General features: G+C 48.5%; 1 protein-coding gene across 1 annotated transcript in view; it reads left to right on the forward strand.

The window, feature by feature from the left end:
* Window positions 1-25186, forward strand: part of AGMO (alkylglycerol monooxygenase) — a 291800-nt gene that overhangs the window by 145900 nt on the left and 120714 nt on the right. Inside the window, exons 7-8 of the mRNA XM_040352254.1 lie at window positions 3799-3864; window positions 12759-12838. Of these exons, the coding sequence (XP_040208188.1) occupies window positions 3799-3864; window positions 12759-12838 (146 nt within the window). The remainder of the gene's footprint in view (window positions 1-3798; window positions 3865-12758; window positions 12839-25186) is intronic.

Consider the following 25186-nt stretch of genomic DNA (forward strand, 5'->3'; position numbering starts at 1 on the left):
CTAGTTAGTTCAGTCCTAGACAGACCCTCTCTGTTTCCTCCATGTTCCCAATGTCGGTGTTAGTACCTCTGAGGCCCCGTACACACGGCCGAGGAACTCGACGTGCCAAACACGTCGAGTTCCTCGGTGAGTTCAGGGATGAAGCCGCCGAGGAGCTCGGCGGGCCGCCTTCTCCCATAGAACAACGAGAAAATAGAGAACATGTTCTCTATTTTCTCGACGAGTTCCTCGGCGGCTCCATCGGGCCAAAAGTGTACAGACGACAGAGTTTCTCGGCAGAATCCGGGTTTGACCGAGTTTCTCAGTGAATTCTGCCGAGAAACTCTGTCGTGTGTACGAGGCCTCAGAGAAAGGGCTTAGGAATGTCATTGTCTTCTTACACTTCAATGGTTGGGTAAACATTCTCTGTACTACAATTATCTAATGTAAAATTGCATTGTGTGTCTTAATGAAGAGTAAGGCCCCTTTCACATGTACGGACAGTGGGCCAGATTCAGATACATTGGCGTATCTGTCCGCCCGGCGTAACGTATCTGAGATACGTTACGCCGCTCTAACTTTAGGCGCAAGTTCTTTATTCAGAAAGAACTTGCGCCCTTAGTTACGGCGGCATAACGTATCTGTTGCGGCGTAAGGCCGTGTAATTCAAATGGGGATGTAGGGGGCGTGTTTTATTAAAATTTGTGTTGACCCCTTTTTTTTAACGTTTTATTTGAACGGCGCATGCGCCGTCCGTAAAATATCCCAGTGCGCATGCTCGAAATTCCGCCGCAAGGACGTCATTGCTTTCGACGTGAACGTGAATTACGTACATCCGTATTCGCGAACGACTTACGCAAACGACGTAAAATTTCAAAACTCGGCGTGGGAACGACGGCCATACTTAAAGTGGAGGTTCACCCTCAAAACTATTTTTGACATCACACGGAGCCGCACCATCCTACCGACAGAATGCCGGTGGTTGGTTTTTTTTCTCAGCACATACCTCTTAATCACGATTTTGACCTCACAGCGATCCCGCGGGAGTGGGCGTTCCCAAGCACTGCCTGTGATTGACAGGCTTCCAAACGGCGCATACTGCGCGTCACAGGTTGCCGAAAAAACCCGAAAAAACGGTGCGGCTCTATACGGCGCCTGCGCACCGACGTTCGGGTTCTGTCGGCAACCTACCAGTATGCGCCGTTCGGAAGCCTGTCAATCACAGGCAGTGCTTGGGAACGCCCACTCCCGCGGGATCGCCGCGAGGTCAAAATCCTGATTAAGAGGTATGTGCTGAGAAAAAAAAAAAACACCGGCATTCTGTCGGTAGGATGGCTCGACTCCATGTGATGTCAGAAATTGTTTTAAAGGGTGAACCTCCACTTTAACATTAGCTACCCCTCATATAGCAGGGGTAACTATACGCCGGAAAAAGGCGAACGCAAACAACGTAAAAAAAATGTGCCGGGCAGTCGTTCATTTCTGAATCGGCGTAACTCCTCATTTGCATATTCCTCGCGTAATAATACGGAAGCGCCACCTAGCGGCCGGCCTGGAATTGCAGCCTAAGATCCGACGGTGTAAGTCACTTACACCTGTCGGATCTTAGGGATATCTATGCGTAACCTGATTCTATGAATCTGCCGCATAGATCCGACGGACGGAACTCAGAGATACGATGGCGTATCAGGAGATACACCGTCGTATCTCTTTCTGAATCCAGCCCAGTATGTCCGTAATTTCATTCATCCGTTTTCGGATGAAATACGGACATACATATATCCCTATGGGATAGCGGGTGTCAGCGGATGAACATCCATTGACACCCGATGTCATCGGTCCCCGCTATGGTCCGATTCTGCAGACGGAGGAAAATACTAATTTCCATCCGTCTGCAGAGCGGATCGGATGAACATGGACAGACTGTCCGTGTTCATCTGATCCCCCCATAGGGGAGAGCAGAGATCTGACAGGGCGGTCCCTGCACAGTGTACGATCCCCGCTGAACAAACGGATAAGAAAGGCACGGATCCTCACAGGATCCGTGCGTGGGGTAGGGCCCTTAAAGGGGTTTGTATGGGTTTGTTTTTTGTTTGTTTTTTAAATAACAAACATATATTTACCTCCACTGTGCAGTTCGTTTTGCACAGAGTGGCCCCAATCCTCGTCTTCTGGGGTCCCTCGGCGGCTCTCTTGGCTCCTCCCCCCAAGAGCTAACCCCCCTCTGAAAAATCCCTCTCCCAAGGGGGTTAGCTTGCAGGCTCGCCCCCTGTCACGCGGCATCATTGATTTAATTGACAGCAGCGGGTGCCAATGGCTGTGCTGCTATCAATCATCCAATGAAGAGCCAACTAGAGCTCAGTGAAAGCAACGCGGGATCGCGTCCAAGGAGATTCGGGTCTCAGGTAAGTAAAACGGGGGCTCGGGGGGCCAGTGACTGTTTTTTCACCCTAATGCATTAAGATGAAAAAACACAAAGCTTTACAACCCCTTTAAAGGGTTAGTAAAGGAAAAATGTTTTGCATTTAAAATAACAAACATGTTATACTTAAAATGTTTTTTTCACCTTAATGCATGGACTGCATTAAGGTGAATTTTTTTTTTACTTTACAACTCCTTTAAGCTGCCTGTGGATTGTGCCAAGTCAGTAGGTGATCATACTGTCTGGAAAGACTGGGTTTAAGGCAGTGGCGGTTCGTCCATAGAGGGCGCTGGAGCGCCGCCCCCTCTGGCTCTCACTGCCACTGAGTCTAATAACATATTCGTGCTATCGCCGTTGCCGCTGTTCTATTCAGATGTTCGGCGCTCATGTCCGGCCATCTGAATAACGGCAGCTGGTTGGCTGTACGGAAGTGCCTATCGGAGCCAATGGCTCTGATAGGCTTTTCCGAGTACAGCCCTCGGGTCCCGGAAGCTTATACAAGGAACGCACTAGGGATGCGCTCCTTGGATAAGACTGACAGGCGTCTCAGCCAATCAGGTTGGCCGATTCTGGCTACCGGTAACCTGATTGGCTGAGACGCCTGTCAGTCATCGAGGGCGGTAGAAGATATCGAGGGACGTGGATGGCTGACTCCAGTAAAGGTAAGTGCCGGGCGGGGGGGAAAGAGGCACTTTACAGGGCACAGCGGCGACATCAATGGGCACAGTGGCGACAATAGGCACAGTGGAGACAATGGGCACAGTGGGGACAATTAAAGGGCACATCGGTGACAATTAAAGGGCACAGTGGTGACAATTGATGGCACAGTGGCTGTGTTTGATGGCATGGCACAGTGGCTGCGTTTGATGGCATGGCACAGTGGTGACAATTGATGGCACGGTGGCTGCATTTGATGGGCACAGTGAGGCTGCAATTTTTTTCTTCGTTTGAGCACCAGCCGCCACTGGTCTAAGGAGATAAGTCAATCCATAATGCTTCATTCGAAACCGAAAATTTGCTAACCCATTGTTAAGGAAACTTATAAGTTCTGTATATAATTGTATTCTATTTTGTATGTATTGCACACTGCCCTCACTGTGCACACGGCACCAATAATGTTTTCAGTACATGTTTGCATTCTCTCGAGTCCCGGTTAGAATTAGTCTGCCTATGTTACGCCCCTTGTTACCAAAAACGTGCAATTGTAATATTAATGTGATATCTACGTAATCATGTGTATAAAAACATTCAATTACGTCATAATAAAGCAGAACAGTTATTTGGAAAGAGTTGCCTATCAATAAAATGTCCAGGTCACCCATACTCCAGGTTTGTTTCCATTGGCTGACCTTTACTGCCATAAGCTGATTAACTTTCTGTCTATACTCATTTTGCAGGCAGAAATCCCTACTGCATCGATTCAAACTACGCCGGGACACTCATCATATGGGACAGGATGTTTGGTAAGTGTTCAGGGCATTACTAAATCCAGTGTATAAGGTGGGCAGTGGGGACAAGACATAGGGGAGGCATTGTAGCTCCCTTGTTTTGAAAAACGAGATGCCTGGCTATTATGTTGACTAGAGATGGGTGAACGGTTGGGCCTGAACATTTCCCTGTTCAACCGTTCGCTGAACAACTGAATTTGCAGGGTGTTAACGATGCATATTGCATTCTGCGTCCTGATTGGGCCAAGCTTGGCCTGATCAGGGCACAGTGTAAGCTGGTTGTCAAGGAGTGGGGCTGGGAAACCAGCCGTGGCATCCTTAACAACCGATGACTCATCAGCTGGCAATGAATTTCCCTGCTGACAGCTGAATAAAAAAAATGTCAGTAAAAAAAGAAAAAGGAGGAAAAACCCATGCAAAAATTAAAAACAAGAAACGCCGTGGGGTCCCCCCCCAAAATTCGTACCAGACCCTTATCCGAGTAAGCAGCATGGCAGGAAAGGGGAGGAGACGACAGGGACCCCCCTCCTGAACCCTTATAGGCCACATGCCCTCAACATAGGGGAGTGGGTGCTTTGAGGGGGGCTCTGCCTCCCCATCCCAAAGCACCTTGTCCCCTTGTTGATGGGGACAACCTTTTCCCGACAACCCTGTGCTGTGGTTGTGGGGGTCTGTGGCTGGAAGGCTTGTCTGAATTTGGAAGCCCCCTTTAACAAGGCGCCCCCAGACACCACCCCCAATGTAAATAGGTAGCACTTACCCCATCACTGGCGCCCTCTCACTCTCCTGTTCTTCTGAAAATGCTGTTTTCCGAAACAACTGGGGTCCTGAGGTTCGCCATCACTGGCCTAGGCCATCTTTATGTAGAGCAACAATTCTTTTTTTCAGATCCTCAGAGAGTTCTTTGCCATGAGATGCCATGTTGAACTTCCAGTGACCAGTATGAGGCTGGGTTCACACTGATACTACAGGACAGTCATACAACTGTCATCCTACTTTGCTCTGCGACATCAGTCCTGCATTGGTCCTACATCCACTAGACTTGAATTAACAGGATACTACTTTGATCCGACTTTGTGCGACTTGTCCTTTGACCAATCAAAGCAATGCCAGTGTGACATAAATTCCTTTTACTGCTGCTGTAATCACCATGTCGGATGTCACAAGTCGAATGGTTAGGAGGACGAGGATCCGACTTTGATCCGACTTCAATGATATTCAATGGGCTAAAGTAGTCACCTGATCAATCACCTGTCCAACATGGTGTTCATCAGCATACAAGACCTCAGAAAAGGAACCCCACACGTGGCACCATATGAAGTCATGTTAAAGTGGAACAAACTAACTGTCACTGCCCCTACCTATGACTGGTCTATACAGTAAGGAGCACTGGAGAGGGCGCACGCATGTCAAAAATAACACGGAATATCCAGGCTCAAACTTACCAACCAATCAGCAACCAACCAAATTCACCTGTCTAAAAGTGCGTTTAAAAACAGGGGTTTAGTTGCACACATTTGCAAATAGCATGTGTAAACTGCAGGCCCCGTCAAGGCTCCCTGTGTACTGCAGTCCTAACTCTAAATTTAAAGGGCCATATTCTCCTAGATTTCCCGCGGGCGGCGCGTAAGCCATTTACACTCCGCCGCCCCAACCTACAGGAGCAAGTGCTGTATTCCCCAAACACTTGCTCCGTAGTTTGGGGCGGCGGAGTGTAAATGGCCCGGCGTAGCCACGCGTATCTCCAAGGGGGCGGCTTCTATTTAAATTAAGTGCGCCCCCGATTCTAACGAACTGCGCATGCGCCGGGCTTAAAATATCCCAGTGCGCATGCTCCAGTTCTCGGCGTAAAACGTCAATGACAACGACGTGTGCGTCATTGACGTAAAGTCGTATTCAAGAACGACTTAGGGAAACGACGTAGCCGACGGAAAAACACGACGCGGACCCGACGCCATACTTAACATGGCCTACGTGGGACTTGCGTAAACTTACCCCTCATATAGCAGGGGTAAGTTTACGCTTACGCAAACGACGTTAGCGACGGTTACGCGACGCAAATTCGTTCGGGAATCGGCGTATCAGGATCATTTGTATAAACAAATGAGACCTGAACGTAAACGCCATCTAGCGGCGGCCAGAGTAATTACATTTAAGATCCGACAGTGTAAGTGACTTACACATGGCGGATCTTAAGTGTATCTATGCGAAAATGATTCTAAGAATCAGTCGCATAGATACACGGGCCAAAAAAGAGAGATACGACGGAGTATCCTGAGATACTCCATCGTATCCTTACTCAGAATATGGCCCAAAGTCTCCTCGGTGGAAGAACATGTATGCTGATGGATAGATAAAGGGCAGATGACTGGTGGGAGCCCAGCCCTCCTTAAAAGGGCAGGAGCACACTAAACACCCAACACATGGAAGCAAAGGTGCTAGTGCTTTGCCTGACCACAATGGCATCAACAATGGAACCCCGAAAAAAAAACAGAATACTCTCCATTTGGCTTTGTTGCTTGACCTCTGGTGGGTCATTCCCCACAAGCATCTATTATGCACTCACCTTGGGCTTCACGCCTTGAAGCGTTGGATGTCGCATGAGAGCAGCAGCTGGTGATCGGTCCTACAGGATTTTTATTATGCTTGATTGACCCTTTTGAACGTATGTTCTTCAGGGTTCAATATTTCCGGTAACCCTCTCTCCAGTTGGTGGCGGCTTCTTCTTTCTCACATATCATTTGTTACGTTTGGATTGGGGGGGGAATCATCACTTCCATTTTCCATTGGACTGTCACCATTTTAATATATGTCACTATAGAGACTTTTTTTCTTTATGTTTACAGTATTTGGCGGCGTATAAGACGACTGGGCGTATAAAACGACCCCCTATTTTTCCAGGAAAAATGTTGGTTTTGGGATATACTCGCCATATAAGACTAGCCCTTTCCTACTAGTCTTTCTGGAAGCTGAGGGGTAGCCGGAACAACCACTGACAGAAACAGGCATTTTTCAAATCTCACTGTGCCATTACATTACATTACATGCCTCACTGTCCCATTACATTACATTACATGCCTCCACTGTGCCATTACATTACATTACATGCCTCACTGTCCCATTACATTACATTACATGCCTCCACTGTGCCATTACATTACATTACATGCCTCACTGTCCCATTACATTACATTACATGCCTCCACTGTGCCATTACATTACATTACATGCCTCACTGTGCCATTACATTACATTGCATGCCTCACTGTGCCATTACATTACATTGCATGCCTCACTGTGCCATTACATTACATTACATGCCTCACTGTGCCATTACATTACATTGCATGCCTCACTGTGCCATTACATTACATGCCTCCACTGTGCCATTACATTACATTACATGCCTCCACTGTGCCATCACTTGCCTCCACTGTGCCATCACTTGCCCCCACTGTGCCATCACTTGCCTCCACTGTGCCATCACTTGCCCCCACTGTGCCATCACTTGCCCCCACTGTGCCATCACTTGCCCCCACTGTGCCGACCAAGACGATCTCCCTACCTTATTTTTTTGCAGATTCTGGCTTCCAGGCTGCGGGCATCCATGATTCAAAAGCCGCGCCTTCTCCTCAGACTGTTCCGTGATAGGCGGAACACAAATTTTCCCAGCAGGGCCTCTGTTCAGTGTTCCACCTATCACGGATGTCCTCTCGTCCGAGGATGAGAAGGCATCCGTGATAGGCGGAACACTGAACAGAGGCCCTGCTGGGAAAATTTGTGTTCCGCCTATCACGGAACAGTCTCAGGAGGAGGTGCGGCTTTTAAATCATGGATGCCTGCAGCTTGACGGAGTCACGGAGACTGTCATCGGCGTATAAGACGACCCCCGACTTTGGATGCATTTTTTTGCATCCAAAAGGTTGTCTTATACGCCGGAAAATATGGTATTCATTATATGTATTCACACATACATGTTCATAAATCTTTCGTATTTTTATACACAGTTTCATCACTTAATATAACCTTTAGCGCCACAATTTATACGTTTTAAAGTAGGACCAAAGTAGTACAGGGAGAATTTTCAAAGTCGGACCGACTTGTGTCGGACAGCTTAAGACGGCTCCCATAGGGAAACATTGATTTTCACACGTAATGCGACATGAGCTCCCAATGTCGGAGTATTTGTCGTACCAGTGTGAACCCAGCCTGAGAGCGTAAGAGCGATTACACTAAATTTAACACACCTTCTCCCCATTCACACCTGAGACCTTGTAACACTAATGAGTCACATGACACCGGGGAGGAAAAATGGCTAATTGGGCCCAATTTGGACATTTTCAATTAGGGGTGTACTCACTTTTGTTGCCAGCGGTTTAGACATTATTGGCTATGGGTCGAGTTATTTTGAGGGGACAGCAAATTTACACTGTTATACAAGCTGTACACTCACTACACAACCTTGTAGCAAAGTGTCATTTCTTCAGTGTTTTCACATGAAAAGATAGAAGAAAATATTTACAAAAATGTGAGGGGTGTACTTACTTTTGTGAGATACTGGGCCAGATTCATAAAGACTTACGACGGGCGTATCAGTAGATACGCCGCCGTAAGTCCGAATCCGCGCCGTCACAACTTTAAGCGTATGCTCAAACTGAGATACGCTTAAATGTTGCCAAGAAACGACCGGCGTAAGTCTCCTACGCCGTCGTATCTTAAGCCTAGGTTCACACCTCTGCAAATTCAAAATCGCGGTAAAATGCGCGATTTTACCGCGATTTCGTGGCCGCGATTTTGCCGCGATTTCGGCCGCAATTTAATGTAAATCGTGGCCCGAAATCGCAAAAAGTAGTACAGGAACTACTTTTTGAAATCGCAGATGCGGCGTCGCACTGATTAGGACAGTGCCATTGCCGACAATTGCCGGCAAATGCCGCCGATTTGAGATGCGATTTGACATGTCAAAACGCATCTCAAATCGTTCCAAATCGTACCCAGTGTGAACCAGGGCTAACTGTCTATTTACGCTGGCCGATAGGGGCGTGTACGCTGATTTACACCTAGAATATGTAAATCGGCAAGATACGCCTATTCACGAACGTACGCTTGCCCGTCGCAGTAAAGATACGCCGTTTACGTAAGGCGTTTTCAGGCGTAAAGATAAACCACCAAAAACATGGCGCAGCCAATGTTAAGTATGGACGTCAGGACCGCGTAGAATTGTTCACGTTTTACGTCGTTTGCGTAACTCGTCCGTGAATGGGGCTGGGCGTAATTTACGTTCACGCCGAAACCAATGAGTCTTTACGGCGTAATTTGGAGCATGCGCACTGGGATACGTCCACGGACGGCGCATGCGCCGTTCGTTAGAAACGTCAAATACGTGGGGTCACTAGTATTTTGCATAGAACACGCCCCCAACCAGCCTATTTTGAATAAGGCGGGCTTACGCTGGCCCAGTTACACTGTGCCGCCGTAAGTTACAGCGCAAATTCTTTGTGAATACAGGACTTGCTACTCTTACTTACGGCGGCGTAGTGTATCTGAGATACGCTACGCCCGCCGAAATCTATCTGAATCTAGCCCACTGTATATATATATATATATATATATATATATATAATGGTGATTGTGACCTTGCCTTCTGGATTCGTCAGTTGCGTGCAGAACCGTATGACAGTACAAAGTACGACGCTCCGTCTTCGGTAAACATTTCAGGTGAAAGCGGCGCAGGCACAACAGATCAGTGTAGCCTAATGAATAACATTATATGAAGCACACTCCCCGTAATTAATCACCAGCTGACAATCGAGCAATAAACACACAAGTACCACTTCAGTATAAAACATCAAAATTCGATTTCCTCCGAAGGGGCGACATTTTTCAAAAGGTAGAAAATTTCTGTTTTCAATTATCACCATTGCAGTAATAAGCCGTCTACTGTGTGTATATATTTACATATTCGTATTTCCATGTGAATACATAATATGTTTGAATGCTTTTTAATTTTTTTTTTTCCTGTTGGTTAAACTTCAGAGGAATTTACATCTTACTGTACACTACACAGGAATATACAGCCGATCGAATGTAGCGCTACCCCCATAGGAGCCGCTGTAAGTTAACAGGTTCTTTCCCAAAGCAGTGTAGAGGCAGCCAGGGACACAGCAGCAGTTCATGCACTCTGGCTCAAACAACAGTCTAGAGCAGGGGGTAGGCAACCTGTGGTGCTCCAGCTGTCGTGGAACTACATTTCCCATGAGGCATTGCAAGGTTGGCAGTTGCAATTACCGTATCGTGGTATAACGCGCTCCCGCGTATACCGCGCACCCCTAAAGTGGCCCCCAATCCTGTGGAAAAAAAGTTTTTTTTGTACTTACAGTTTTGGTGTCTTGCGCGGCGTCCATCGGCGGCCTCGTCGGGTCCGGCGTCCGTCTGCGGCTTTGGGTGTCCTCTTCGGCGGGTCCTGCGTCCTTCTGCGGCTTTGGGTGTCCTTTTGCGGCTTCGGGTGTCCTTCTGTGGCGGGTCCAGTGTCCTCTTTGGCGGGTCCGGTGTCCTCTTCGGCGGGTCCGGCGTCCTTCTGCGGCGTCCTCCCCGCTCGTTTCCCGCGCCGAGTTTGAATACTGCGCCGACATATACAGAGCGCAGTACACTCGTGTATTGTCGGCAATGCTCGGCTCCCCGCGCTGACGTCCTGTACGTCCAGGACGTGAGTGCGGAAGGAGCCGAGACTGGCCGACTATACCCGAGTGTACTGCGCTCGGTATATGTCGGCGCAGTATTCAAAACTCGGCGCGGGAAAGCGGGTATCGGCGTATACCGCGCACCCACGATTTTGCCCTGATTTTCAGGGCAAAAAAGTGCGCGGTATACGCCGATAAATACGGTACCGTATTTTTCGGCGTATACCGCACAATTTTTTGCCCAGGGAAAAATCGTGGGTGCGCGATATACGCCGATACCCGCTTCCCACGCCGAGTTTGAACCACTGCGCCGGCATATACTGAGCGCAGTAAACTCGGGTATAGTCGGGCAGGCTCGGCTCCTCTCGCGGTCACGTCCTGTGCGTCCTGTAGGTCCTTTACACAAGAGGAGCCGAGCCTGCCCGACTATACCCGAGTGTACTGCGCTCGGTATATGCCGGCGCAGTGGTTCAAACTCAGCGCGGGAAGCGGGGATCGAGCGGGGAGGACACTACGATGGCCGCAGAAGGATGCCCGACCCGACGAGGAGGACACCACCGATGCCGCAGATGAACGCCGGACCCGACGAGGCCGCCGATGGACGCCACGCAAGACACCAAAACTGTAAGTACTAAAATGTTTTTTTTTACAGGAATGCGGGTCCACATTAGGGGTGCGCGCTATACGCCGGAGCGCGCAATACTAGGGTTGTCCCAATACCGATACTAGTAATGGTATCGGAACCGATACCGAGTATTTGTGGGAGTACTTGTACTCCCCAAATACCGCCGATGCCTAAATAGAATACTCAGCCCCCCCACTCCCCCGCCGCCGCTGCTGCACCGCATCCCGCCGTCGCTTGGTTAAAAGAGCGGGGAACATTACAGCTTTCATTTGAATAGCTGTAGTGTTACCCGCCGCGCCGCGTATAGACACTCCCCCTTGCTTGGGTGATTTGTCCAATCCCGAGCAAGGGGGAGTGTCTATACGCAGCGCGTAACATTACAGCTGTTCAAATGAAAGCTGTGATATTCCCCGCTCGTATTAACTAAGCGGCGCGGCAGCATGCAGGTAAGGGGGGGGGGGGGGACATGGCTGCATATATGGGGGGACATGGCTGCATATATGGGGGGACATGGCTGCTTATAAGGGGGACATGGCTGCTTATAAGGGGGACATGGCTGCTTATAAGGGGGGACATGGCTGCTTATAAGGGGGACAAGGCTGCTTATAAGGGGGACATGGCTGCTTATAAGGGGGGACATGGCTGCTTATAAGGGGGACATGGCTGCTTATAAGGGGGACAAGGCTGCTTATAAGGGGGACATGGCTGCTTATAAGGGGGACATGGCTGCTTATAAGGGGGGACATGGCTGCTTATAAGGGGGACATGGCTGCTTATAAGGGGGACATGGCTGCTTATAAGGGGGGACATGGCTGCTTATAAGGGGGACATGGCTGCTTATAAGGGGGACATGGCTGCTTATAAGGGGGGACATGGCTGCTTATAAGGGGGGACATGGCTGCTTATAAGGGGGACAAGGCTGCTTATATGGGGGGACATGGCTGCTTATAAGGGGGGACATGGCTGCTTATAAGGGGGGACAAGGCTGCTTATATGGGGGGACATGGCTACTTATAAGGGGGGACATGGCTGCTTATAAGGGGGGACATGGCTGCATTTGTGGGGGGACATGGCTGCATTTGGGGACACATTTACTCGGTCCTAAAAAAAGTGGTATCGGGACAACCCTAATAGATACACATACTGTAGATAGAAATCCCAGATCCATCCATCCATCCATCCTGCAGGTGTGACCTGGCTGTGAGGCTTTGCTGTAATTACATATGATTTCTCACGTAAGAGCTCATCAATATTCTGCCCACAAACAGCCGACGTTTGTTAAGCCCGGCGGATTATGATACTTGGCAAGTGGCAGCTCAAGCTGGAGAATTTCCCCCTGGCTCCCGGCTGACTGGGCTGCAATCAACAACGTGATATGATATATACAAGTGATAGATTACTTCATCCTATAAATACATTTTAAAGCCTCTAATTATATGCATTTGTTTACTTAACAACCCCCGACACAGCATGAACCAAACTCGGCAAATTAGGCGGTGAAGGTAAATGATGTGGATGGGGAAGGAGGACGGATTTCAAATCAGCTGAATAATTGTCGGCTATTAGTGAGACAGATTTTTTTTTCTCCTCTCTTTCTCTTAAAGGGACTTTCGTGGCGGAGAAAGACAAAGTGGTGTATGGCCTGACCCATCCCATCAACACATTTCAGCCATTTACAGTGCAGGTAAGGAAGGATTGGCATATAAGGGTGGATTTACCAAAGGCAAATAGGCCGTGCACTTTGCAAGCGCAGCTGCTGCAGAGCTTAGTAAATGAGGGGAAGCTCTGCTGACTTCCAACATCCAATCATGTGCAAGATAATAAATGCATTTTCTCTTCCGTTCATGGATGGACACAGCCTTAACCACTTAAGGACCGGACCAATATGCTGCTAAATGACCCAAGGGGTTTTTACAATTAGGCACTGCGTCGCTTTAACAGACAATTGCGCGGTCGTGCGACGTGGCTTCCAAACAAAATTGGCGTCCTTTTTCCCCCACAAATAGAGCTTTCTTTTGGTGGTATTTGATCACCTCTGCGGTTTTTATTTTTTGCGCTATAAACAAAAATAGAGCGACAATTTTGAAAAAAATTCAATATTTTTTACTTTTTGCTATAATAAATATCCCCCAAGAACATATATATAAAAAAAAAAAAATTTCCTCAGTTTAGGCCGATACGTATTCTTCTACATATTTTTGGTAAAAAAAAATCGCAATAAGCGTTTATCGATTGGTTTGCGCAAAATTTATAGCGTTTACAAAATAGGGGATAGTTTTATGATTATTATTATTTTTTTTACTACTAATGGCGGCAATCAGCGATTTTTTTCGTGACTGCGACATTATGGCAGGACACTTCGGACAATTTTGACACAATTTTGGGACCATTGTCCTTTTCACAGCAAAAAATGCATTTAAATTGCATTGTTTATTGTGAAAATGACAGTTGCAGTTTGGGAGTTAACCACAGGGGGCGCTGTAGGAGTTAGGGTTCACCTAGTGTGTGTTTACAACTGTAGGGGGGTGTGGCTGTAGGTCTGACGTCATTGATCGAGTCTCCCTATAAAAGGGATCACTCGATCGATGAAGCCGCCACAGTGAAGCACGGGGAAGCCGTATTTACATACGGCTCTCCCCATTCTTCAGCTCCGGGGAGCAATCGCGAGGGGGCGGCTAGAAACGAATAGCCACCCCCTCATCCCGGATCGCTCCTGAAGCCACGGGAACCGCCGCATGTACGGGGGGGTGGGGGGTCCCCGACCCACGTCTAGGCAGGGACGTACATACTGGCTATATCCCCTCAGTCTGCACTTAGGGCCGATCCTAGGCAGGGTGCACAGGGTGCATTGCACCCAGGCGCCTACAGAGGTGGGGGCGCCGAACATCTAACAGACTGTCTAACAGAAGCCCTCTCTGTGTCCATCACAGAGGCCCCCCTCCAGGTGCCAATAAAGTACTCTGCTTCTCTTCCTGTATTTTGTTTATTGATAAGAGATATGTAAGGATCCCAGGGTAATGAAGACTTTGTAGAGGGAGCATCTCTGTGGTTGAGTCATTGCCATAGAAACATTTGTAAACGGGAGGAGTTAGTAAAATGACCACGCCCATGTGGGGGCGCCAGAAATATTTCTGCACCCAGGTCGCCTGTGACCCTAGGATCAGCCCTGCCTGCACTCAGCAGCTCAGTTTTTTTCTGCCTAGCAAAGGAGAAGACATGGCTCCCTTCGGGCCCATAGGCCTGGAGGTTTATTCTACAAGGTTGATGCGAGTGCGTCTTCGAGTGCTTCTTTCAGCGGCAAAGTTTTGCAGGCGGCTGTTTACAGTTGCGGAGCTCTGTTTTGTTTTGGGGTGAAGTTTATTTTATGCTGTTCCCACCCCTCGTTTTTGTCACTGCTTTGGGACGTCCCACTTTGTCAAGATTAAGGCTGTGTCCGTCCGTGAACGGAAGAGAAAATAGGATTTTTGTACTCACTGTAAAATTCTTTTTTCTGAGTTCATTGACGAACACAGCACCCACTCCCCCTTTTTAAAGCGGAGCTCCACCCTAAAGTGGAACTCACGCTGATCGGAACCCTCCCCCCTCCGGTGTCATATTTGACACCTTTCAGGGGCGAGGGGGGTGCAGATACCTGTCTAAAGGCAGGTATTTGCACCCACTTCCGGCCACACAGTTTCGGGTTTACTGCGGGCAGAGCGTCACCCCCCGTTGTGCTCTGGGAACACTCGGCTCCCAGAGCACAGCGGGAGCCAATCAGCGGCGCAGCACAACTCGCGCATGCCCCATTGGGAACCGGGTAGTGAAGCCGGAGCGCTTCACTTCCTGGTTCTCTCACTGAGGATGGCGGGGGGAGCAGCAGAGTGACGAGCGATCGCTCGTCCTCTGCTGCGGACGGCGCTGGACTCCAGGACCGGTAAGTGTCCTAATATTAAAAGTCAGCAGCTGCAGTATTTGTAGCTGCTGTCTTTTAATATTTTTTTTTAAAATGTGTTTTTATAAATTCTTGGGATATTTATTACAGCAAAAAGTAAAAAATATAATTTTTTTTCAAATTTTTTATATTTTTGTGAATATTTATTATAGAAAAAAATAAAAAATATTGCTTTTTTTCAAAATTGTCGCTCTTTTTTTGTTTATAGCATAAAAAATAAAAACCGCAGAGGTGATCAAATACCACCAAAAGAAAGCTCTATTTGTGGGAACAAAAGAACGTAAATTTTGTTTGGGTGCAACGTCGCACAACCGCGCAATTGTCAGTTAAAGCGACGCAGTGCCGAATGGTAAAAAAGTGCTTCTGCTCAGGAAGGGGGTAAATTCTTCCAGGGCTGAAATGGTTAATTTTTTTTTTTTTTCTTCAGTTGCTTCTTAGGCCAAAACTATGTCATACACCCACGAGACTTCAGGACAGATGGGTTCCAGGAAGTAAACATTTCATGAATCATCTGCCCTTACTTAAGATGGCCGCAGATAGAAATGCTACGGGCGTGTTTTTCAAAGTTATTTCTCAACAGGTGGTATCAGGTTATATGGACCAGCCAGTCCTTATGGCTGGGTTGGAGCACACGATCCCAATCTTAGCAAATCTAAATGTGCCCTGACTTTTACAGGCCAGGTCCATTGAATTGGTGAGCTGGTCCCTAGGTTAGGGTGACCAGACATCCCCAGTTTCAGGGGACAGTCCCCTGATTGAGGACACTGTCCCCGGACCAAGTTTGTCCCTGGTTTTGTCCCCAGATTGGATTTAATAGGGGGCAGGGGCAATTTCAAGGACAGTCAGTGCAGAATTAAAATAAAAAAATTAGAATTACACACCCCCACTCCGACCGTGCCTACTAGCTTAGGGGGGTTGTGTTTCCATTATCTGTGCCCCTTTCTGATGATCATGTGCTGGTCAGAGCGGAGGGAATATTTCTTCAGTTTCGGGCGCATGCCCATTCAGCTTCGCTCGCATGTTCTTCTGCCTTGGCTCAAATCCTGGCCAGCCACCTGCCTATCTCCTTGCCTTCCCTGGCGGAGTGATCTTCCTCCGCTCCCCATTCAGTAGTATCCAGGGCCAGAAGAGTAAGACTTGAGAGGCTGTGAGGCGGGCGGCGATGGGCAGAGAGTCGCTGATTGCCGCCATTACTAGTAAAAAAAAAAAATATGTCCCCGGATTTCATTTTAAAAATCTGGTCACCTTACCCTAGGTGGTTCTGTAAGGCCCGGGACAGATCATTTTGTATCTGCCTTCATTTCAGTTTTCAGGTCTGGAGAAGTCTGGAGGGCTTGATTATTCTTACCTATCAGAAAAAGTATGCAGGCATAGGACACACCCCTTGTCACGCCCCCTCAACCGCTTAACGCCCGCCGCATGTGAATGTACGTCCACAGAATGGCACGTACAGGCAGATGGGCGTACCCGTACGTCCCTGCCTTTCCACGGGTCGGGGGTCCGATCGGGACCCCCCCCCCCCCCCCGTTACATGCGGCGGTCGGAAATCCTCGGGGAGCGATCCGGGATGAGGGCGTGGCTATTCGTTTCTAGCCGCCCCGGAGCTGAAGAACGGGGAGAGCCGTATGTAAACACGGCTTCCCCGTGCTTCACTGTGGTGGCTGCATCGATCGTGTGATCCCTTTTATAGGGAGACTCGATTGATGACGTCAGTCCTACAGCCACACCCCCTACAGTTGTAAACACACACTAGGTGAAACATAACTCCTACAGCGCCCCCTGTGGTTAACTCCCAAACTGCAACTGTCATTTTCACAATAAACAATGCAATTTAAATGCATTTTTTGCTGTGAAAATGACAATGGTTCCAAAAATGTCTCAAAATTGTCCGAAGTGTCCGCCATAATGTCGCAGTCATGAAAAAAAATCGCTGATCGCCGCCATTAGTAGTAAAAAAAAAATGCAATAAAACTATCCCCTATTTTGTAAACGCTATAAATTTTGCGCAAACCAATCGATAAATGCTTATTGCTATTTTTTCCCCCAAAAATAGGTAGAAGAATACGTATCGGCCTAAACTGAGGGAAAAAAAAATGTTTATATATGTTTTTGGGGGATATTTATTATAGCAAAAAGTAAAAAATATTGATTTTTTTTCAAAATTGTCGCTCTATTTCTGTTTCTAGAGCAAAAAATAAAAACTGCAGAGGTGATCAAATACCACCAAAAGAAAGCTCTATTTGTGGGAAAAAAAGGACATCAATTTTGTTTGGGAGCCACGTCGCACGACCGCGCAATTGTCTGTTAAAGCAACGCAGTGCCAAATCCCAAAACCTGGCCTGGGCATTTAGCTGCCTAAAGGTCCGGGGCTTAAAGCGGATCTCCACCCTAAAGTGAAGTCGCACTGATCGGCACCCTCCCCCCCTCCGGTGTCACATTTGACACCTTTCAGGGGGAGGGGGGTGCAGATACCTGTCTAAAGACAGGTATTTGCACCCACTTCCGGCCACACGTCACGGGCAGGGCTGTGGATTCGGAGTCGGAGTCGAGGAGTCGGAGTCGGGGGAAATTTTGGGTACCTGGAGTCGGAGTCGGAGTCGGCAAACAATGCACCGACTCCGACTCCTACTAAATTTAGATTGGAATAAAATAAAAAAAAAAGCAAGTTTAAATGTCCCAATTCACAAAAAGTTATAATTAATGACTTCTCTACTGTAAGAATAAAGACCAATACATGCAGTGCCTCACGTAACCGCAAAACGAACACGTTAAGTGACCGTGAAGAAGCGCGCTTTTCATGTGCTTCACTATATGGCACGCAACGCACAATTAGGAGCTGCAATACTTTCCATAGTGTTGTGTTCTGCTTTTACAGGGAACGCATGTTAGAGTAAGTGTCCAAATAAAAAAATTCCAACAGGAGTTTTATAAAGCACTAAAAGAAGTTGAAAAGTATGATCGCTCATCAAAACTTACTGTTGAAGAAGCCATCCTTGTTTATCCAGAGATCGTTAGTGATGTGGTCAGAATAGTTACTGCAATGCCACCCACCCAAGTCAGTGTCGCAAGATTATTTTCAGCCCTAAAAAAAATAAAGCCCTGGTTCACACTGGGTACGATTTGGAACGATTTGAGATGCGATTTGACATGTCAAATCGCATCTCAAATCGGCGGCAATTGTCGGCAATGGCACTGTCCTAATCAGTGCGACGCCGCATCTGCGATTTCAAAAAGTAGTTCCTGTACTACTTTTTGCAATTTCGGGCCGCGATTTACATTAAATTGTGGCCGAAATCGCGGCAAAATCGCAGCCGCGAAATCGCGGTAAAATGCGCGATTTTACCGCGATTTCGCGGCTGCGATTTTGAATTCGCAGCAGTGTGAACCTAGGCTCAGTCTGACTTAAGAGCCTCTATGAAAGAGGATCTGGCAGAGGCAGTTCTCTTCCTTAGAACTCTACATTGAATTGATTTGCATTTGCTAAGCCTATAACTACATTTCAAGATTAATATAAACCATTTCTAGGTTTTACAGATTTTGTTTTTGGTTCATTATAGATAAGCTTTGTTTTTGTTCTAAAACAACCAAATAATGTGGTTTGTATTTTTGAACTGGTAAAAATCCTGTTCCTGATGTTTATGCCTGCTGCTACTATCCAGTCACTTGATTGTTTTCATTGTGTTTGTCTTTTGCTTAAACTGTGCAATACAGTAGACTGTTGGCTTCCCAGCCAGTAGTCCTGTGGTAGGTTGCGTTTCTTTCCCTCAGGGAATGTATAAAATACATTTGCATATTAATACAGAGGAGTCGGGGAGTCGGAGTCGGAGTCGGAAGTACATAAAACTGAGGAGTCGGAGTCGGAACATTTATCTACCGACTCCACAGCCCTGGTCACGGGCAAAAAAAGTTTTTTTTCTGACATCACGTCCGTCCCCCGTTGTGTGCTGGGAACACTCGGCTCCCAGCACACAGTGGGAGCCAATCGGCGGGCGCAGCGCGACTCGCGCATGCGCCGTAGGGAACCGGGCAGTGAAGCCGGAGCGCTTCACTTCCTGGTTCCCTCAGCGTGGATGGCGGGGGGAGCAGCAGGGTGACGAGCGATCGCTCATCCTCTGCTGCGGACGCCGCTGGACTCCAGGACAGGTAAGTGTCCTAATATTAAAAGTCAGCAGCTGCAGTATTTGTAGCTGCTGGCTTTTAATATTTTTTTTTGAGCGCACATCCGCTTTAAGTGGTTAAAGGAGAATTGTACAAAAAAACAAGATTGGTTACACCCACAAGTGCTTTTTTTTACCACTACTATTCCTTTATATTGGCCTTTGGAATTTACAAATGCAGCAATTTAGAAATTCAGATGAAATGTTTAGCGCCGGGAAACACTTTTTGAAAGATACAAATTTAATATACATCTATATAGATCAGACCCAAAAATGAGGGACAGAGAGACATTGTTACAAATCAGGGACAGTCCCTCAAAATCAGGGACAGTTGGGAGCTATGCTACAGGGTCCTGTAAGAGACTCTTTTGGTCCCTGGTGCCCAATCTGCGGCTTGACAGTCGCATGCAGCCCTTGGGCCCCAGCAGTCAGTATAGGGAGCATTGATTTGGAAAGCGGTCCTCGTAGTAGTAAAGTCTAGTGGTCTCATGCAACATCTCCCTAGTCTCTAATTGTCTCCTATGACATTACTTCAGTCTCCAACCCCTTCTGTAGAATGATCTCTGACCATTTTCTCTAGCAAGCAGTGGCGGCCCGTCCATAGAGGGCGCACGGGCGCCGCCTCTCCTATCCATATGTCTGGCTCCCTGATCTACATATCAGTGGTGCCGGACCATGGATTCCAATTCCAATTGAAGCACCTGATTAGGCTTTAAAAAAGGGTGAGCTCGGAGCAGGGCCGGGACAAGGGGTGGGCAGGAGGGGAGGCTGCCCCTGGCGCAATGGTTTATTGCAGGGATGGGGGGGCACCCAGACCATAACCCTAAGGGAAAGGGGGGGGGTGCAGTTTGGCATCTTTGCCCTGGGCGCTGGATGACCTTGTCCCGCCACTGGCTCGGAGCACAGAGCATTGCGCTCCGAACCCACCCAGTTGTGTGACCATAGCAAATGAATTTTTCTCTATTTTCCGTGCCAATCGGGAGGCAGATCTGTGAGACCTGTTTCCCGATTGGCCAAAGCGTCAGGCGATGCTATTCGATGCCTAGCACTTTGGCTGACGACACGCGGCGGAGGAAGCTGGAGGAGTGGCCGCTGCCCGCACCCCAGGAGAGGACACCACAGCCTCGCCACATGAGTGGGTAAGTGCCGGGTTGGAACACCCGCATGGGGGAGGCGGGGTTCTGTGCCACGTCAGCCCCGGGGGTGTTTTTTGGTTTGCCGCCCCCCCAAAGAAGAACCCACCAGCCGCCACTGTTAGCAAGTATTCCATCTGTGACAGTATACAGTGGAACCTCGGATTGCAAGAAATGCGGTTGACCAGCGTTTCGCAATATGAGCACTGTATTTTTAAAAATCCTGATTTGGTTTGTGAGTGTTGTCTCGCAAAACGGGCAGGATTCAAGCCACAGTGGTGTGCAATACCATGTTTGGTCTAAGGTGGGGCGGGCGCGGGGGCCGAGCGGAGCCGTTCGGAAAGACTCGGAAATACTTTGTTTCTGAGCATTTCCGAGGACAGCCTAGCTGTCCTCGGGCCTTTCCTTGGCCCGGATTCAGATAGAGATACGACAGCGTATCTCCTGATACGCCGTCGTATCTCTGAGTTCCGACGGTCGGATCTATGCGGCTGATTCATAGAATCAGTTCCGCATAGATCTCCCTAAGATCCGACAGGTGTAAGTGACTTACACCGTCGGATCTTAGGCTGCAATCTCCCGCTGGCCGCTAGGTGGCGTTTTGTTTTTTGTACGCGACAAATATGCAAATGAGGAGTTCCGCCGATTCAGAAACGAACGCCCGCCCGTCGCTTTTTTTTTTACGCCGCTTGCGTTCGGCTTTTTCCGGCGTACAGTTACCCCTGCTATGTGAGGGGTATCCTATATTAAGTATGGCCGTCGTTCCCGCGCCGAGTTTTGAATTTTTACGTTGTTTGCGTAAGTCGATTCAGAATACGGCCGGACGCAAGTAACGCTCACGCCAAAACCAATGACGTCCTAGCGACGTCATTTGGAGCAATGCACGCTGGGAAAAATCGCGGACGGCGCATGCGCTGTTGGATCGCTGCGGGGACGCGCCTGATTTAAATTGTAGACGCCCCCTAGTCGCAGAATTTGAATTCCGCCGGGGGATTTACGATACACCGCCGCAAGTTTTGAGGTAAGTGCTTTCTGAATACAGCACTAGCCTCTAAAACTTGCACCGGCGCATTGTAAATCAGATAGATTACGCAGATCTAAGGATCCGCTAATCTATCTGAATCTACCCCCTTGTGTTTTCGAGGCTCTCTGGCGCCCCCCACTTCTGGCCACATGCGGTATTGCATGCCATTGAAGTCAACGCGGAACAAATTATTTTCGTTTCCATTGACTTCAATGGGGAAACTCGCTTTGATATGCGAGTGCTTTGGATTACGAGCATTCTCCTGGAACGAATTATGCGCGTAATCCGAGGTTCCACTGTACAGGTAATAAATACTTCTGTATATATATATATATATATATATATATATATATATATATATACATTATTTTTTTTCAAATGTGTATTTAGTTGTTTGCCTGGAGTTCAGTTAAGGTCCTCTTGGCTGAAGTGAAGGCTACGTTGCCGGGGAATTTAGCCTTTTGTACTTGGCGAATGACCCCTCCCATCGCGCACCGCCCTTGCCAGTTTGAAATTGGCGTTTTTCTCAGCGAGCGCCTGTGCATGGGCTCCCTTTCTACAAAATCTTCCCAACCTCTCAGAGAAGTTCAGATACTTTTTAGTAGCTTTCCCGACCACCTCCGGTCACATGACCAGACGCCATTAATCAGTATGTACAGAACATACTTACCGGGTACAAGTGCTCCCGCTCTGTGTTTATATAACACGTCGGGCAATCTTAATTATCCATTGCAGCCTCTCAGATGAGCGTACGTTTGTCTCTATTCATCACCTTCCCCAATGATTGGAGATCTGGTTTAAAAGCAGGGTCATTGCCTTGTAAATTGGCTCATTAAGTTTGGGGAATGTGATGAATTGCACCTCATGTTCACTTTCTGTTCCATATGGCGGCTGTTTATAAACAGCACTGGCCTTACATAACTCAGCTGCCGGGTTTTTTATGTGTTTTCCCTGAATTTTCCGCTGCAAGACCTGAACATAAGACATGGCCTCATTCACACCTGAGGCTAGTGTCACACCTAGTGTCACCTGAACGCACTTTATTCGATGCACGCATAGGGCAGGTCAATTCATTTGAATGGGATGTTTCACATGCAAAAAACACAACATAGAAACTCTTGCACCATTTTTGGCATTGAGCTTCGTGCTTTTTAAAGTGGTTCTAAAGTTAGGATGAGCCGCACACCTAGGGTTGCCACCTTTTCTTCAAGCCAAACCCGAACACTTTAGTGGCCTGAGACACCTTTGGGTGCCCCAAGGAGAGTAGTATTGCGGTGCGCAGCGAGTGGTGGGTGTGGCCAGATTACTCTTCCTGACATCATCACCCTGCCCTCCAGTGATGCCAAACCTTCCACCAGATGGCCACTGCAGCTCTCAGACGGCAAGAGATTTGTGTGTGACTACCTTAGTTACTTGGGGAGCCACAGCCTGGTCTAAATTCAATAGTGGGGTAGATTCAGGAAAGAATTATGCCGGCGCATCCATAGATACGCCGCATAATTCCAAAGCTGTGCCGGTGTATCTACTTTCTGTATTCAGAAAGCTAGATACGCCAACATTAGCCTAAGATACGACTGGCATAAGTCTTACGCCGTCGTATCTTAGGGTGCATTCTGACGCTGGCCGCTAGGGGCGCTTCCGTTGTTGTCGGCGTAGATTATGCAAATTAACTAGATACGCCGATTCACAAACTTACGTACGCCCGGCGCAATTTATTTACGTCATTTACGTTAGGCTTTTTCTGCGTAAGGTTGTTCCGGCTATTAGGAGGCGCACGCAATGTTAAGTATGGACGTCGTTCCCGTGTCGAAATTTTTATTTTTTACGTCGTTTGTGTAAGTCGTTAGCGAATAGGGCTGGACGTAATTTACGGTCACGTCGAAACAAATACGTCGTTGCGCCGTACTTGGAAGCAATGCACACTGGGATATGTACACGGACGGCGCATGCGCTGTCCTTACAAAATGTCAATCACGTCAGTTCATCATACATTTACGTAAAACACGCCCCCCCTTCTACATTTGAATTACGCGCGCTTACGCCGGCCCCATTTACGCTACGCCACCGCGACATACGGAGCAAGTGCTTTGTGAATACTCCACTTGCTCCTGTAAGTTACGGCCGCGTAGCGTAAATACGATACGCTGCGTCGCCGTATGAGTGCGCACCCCTACCTGAATCTACCCCAATGTGTCCAGGTTTCAGTCTGCCTGAAACCTGGACACATGATTCTACGCCCAAACTGTTTGGGTGAATCCCGTACAGGTGGCAACCCCATGCACACCCCCTGGGTTTGGTTTGCACTAGAAAATGCGAGCAGGCAAACCATTTATACGAACATGCAAACACTGTTAAAGTCTATGGGACACGAACATGAAAAATCAAAAGTGTTCATTTTAAAGGCTTATGTAGCGCTACCCCCTCAGGAGCCGCTGATTGTTGTTGGGATCGGCATATTAAGTTACCTCTCAGTGTTGTCTAGGGGTGTAGCTGATGAGTAGAGTAGTGAGCGAATGTCCAGTCAATAAAAGAAGGTTTTTAAATGCTTTATTTCCAGGCCCAACATGACCAACATCAACATGAGGTAGAGCAAAAAGGTTGATGAAGCAAGAGAGAACTTTGCGGTATCAGGCCTGGATATAGAAAGAGCAATCCTGCTCTCAACAGCACAGTAGTAGTAGTCACAGTTCGTCGCCACTCTAGCCAGAGTGGGTGAAGTGCCCCCGGACAGACTTCTGCCACAAGCCTGGCAGCCGAAGTGTCACTTTAGGTTGCTGGGAGGAACAGGTCTCTGCCACAGACCCGGCTCTAGGGACCTCTGCCACAGACCTGGCTCTAGGGACCTCTGCCACAGACCTGGCTCTAGGGACCTCTGCCACAGACCTGGCTCTAGGGACCTCTGCCACAGACCTGGCTCTAGGGACCTCTGCCACAGACCCGGCTCTAGGGACCTCTGCCACAGACCTGGCTCTAGGGACCTCTGCCACAGACCTGGCTCTAGGGACCTCTGCCACAGACCTGGCTCTAGGGACCTCTGCCACAGACCCGGCTCTAGGGACCTCTGCCACAGACCTGGCTCTAGGGACCTCTGCCACAGACCCGGCTCTAGGGACCTCTGCCACAGACCTGGCTCTAGGGACCTCTGCCACAGGTCTAATACTTGGATGAGCTGAACGGATTGAGCGAATCCTCCCAGTAAATTAGGTCAGGGTCACCGGGTGACAATAGAAATGTACCTGTCAATGTCCCGGTCACCAGATCCCCGATTGTTCGTTCAAGCCCTATTGGACAACCTGCCTCCGGGTTCTCCTCAAGCCGACCCCCCATCGAACGGCAGCCAGCCTGGGATCTCCTCAATAGAGCGGGGGACCCAGCAAGTCACTGGGGCCCCTTTCAGCAACATGGAGCTCCGCGTAGCATGCGACCCCGGCCTGGTAGGCCATATTGCCGGGGTCCGTTTGATGCGCAAACCCTAAAGGTGGGTGCCGCACCTGGAAACTGGAACCCGCGAAGAACCAACAAAAAATGGCGTCCGCCACAGATATACCCTCCCCCAGCATGCCCCGCGAGGGAAAACTGCTCTAATTGGCTGCTGGGGAAAAGTGGCTCTGCCAGAACCCCTCTAGCGCCACCTGTCGCCCAGGGGTGGAATCAGCACCCCTGGAGCGCAGACTGACCTACAGGACAGTTCAGGAATGACAGCAGCCCAGAATTTAGCAAATTGTGAATGGGAGCAAAATAACTCTCCCATTCCCCACTAACTTTAGCGTAGTGCCCATACTGAAAG

The sequence above is a fragment of the Rana temporaria genome, chromosome 5 (genome assembly GCF_905171775.1).
Source record: "Rana temporaria chromosome 5, aRanTem1.1, whole genome shotgun sequence".
Lineage (NCBI taxonomy): Eukaryota > Metazoa > Chordata > Amphibia > Anura > Ranidae > Rana > Rana temporaria.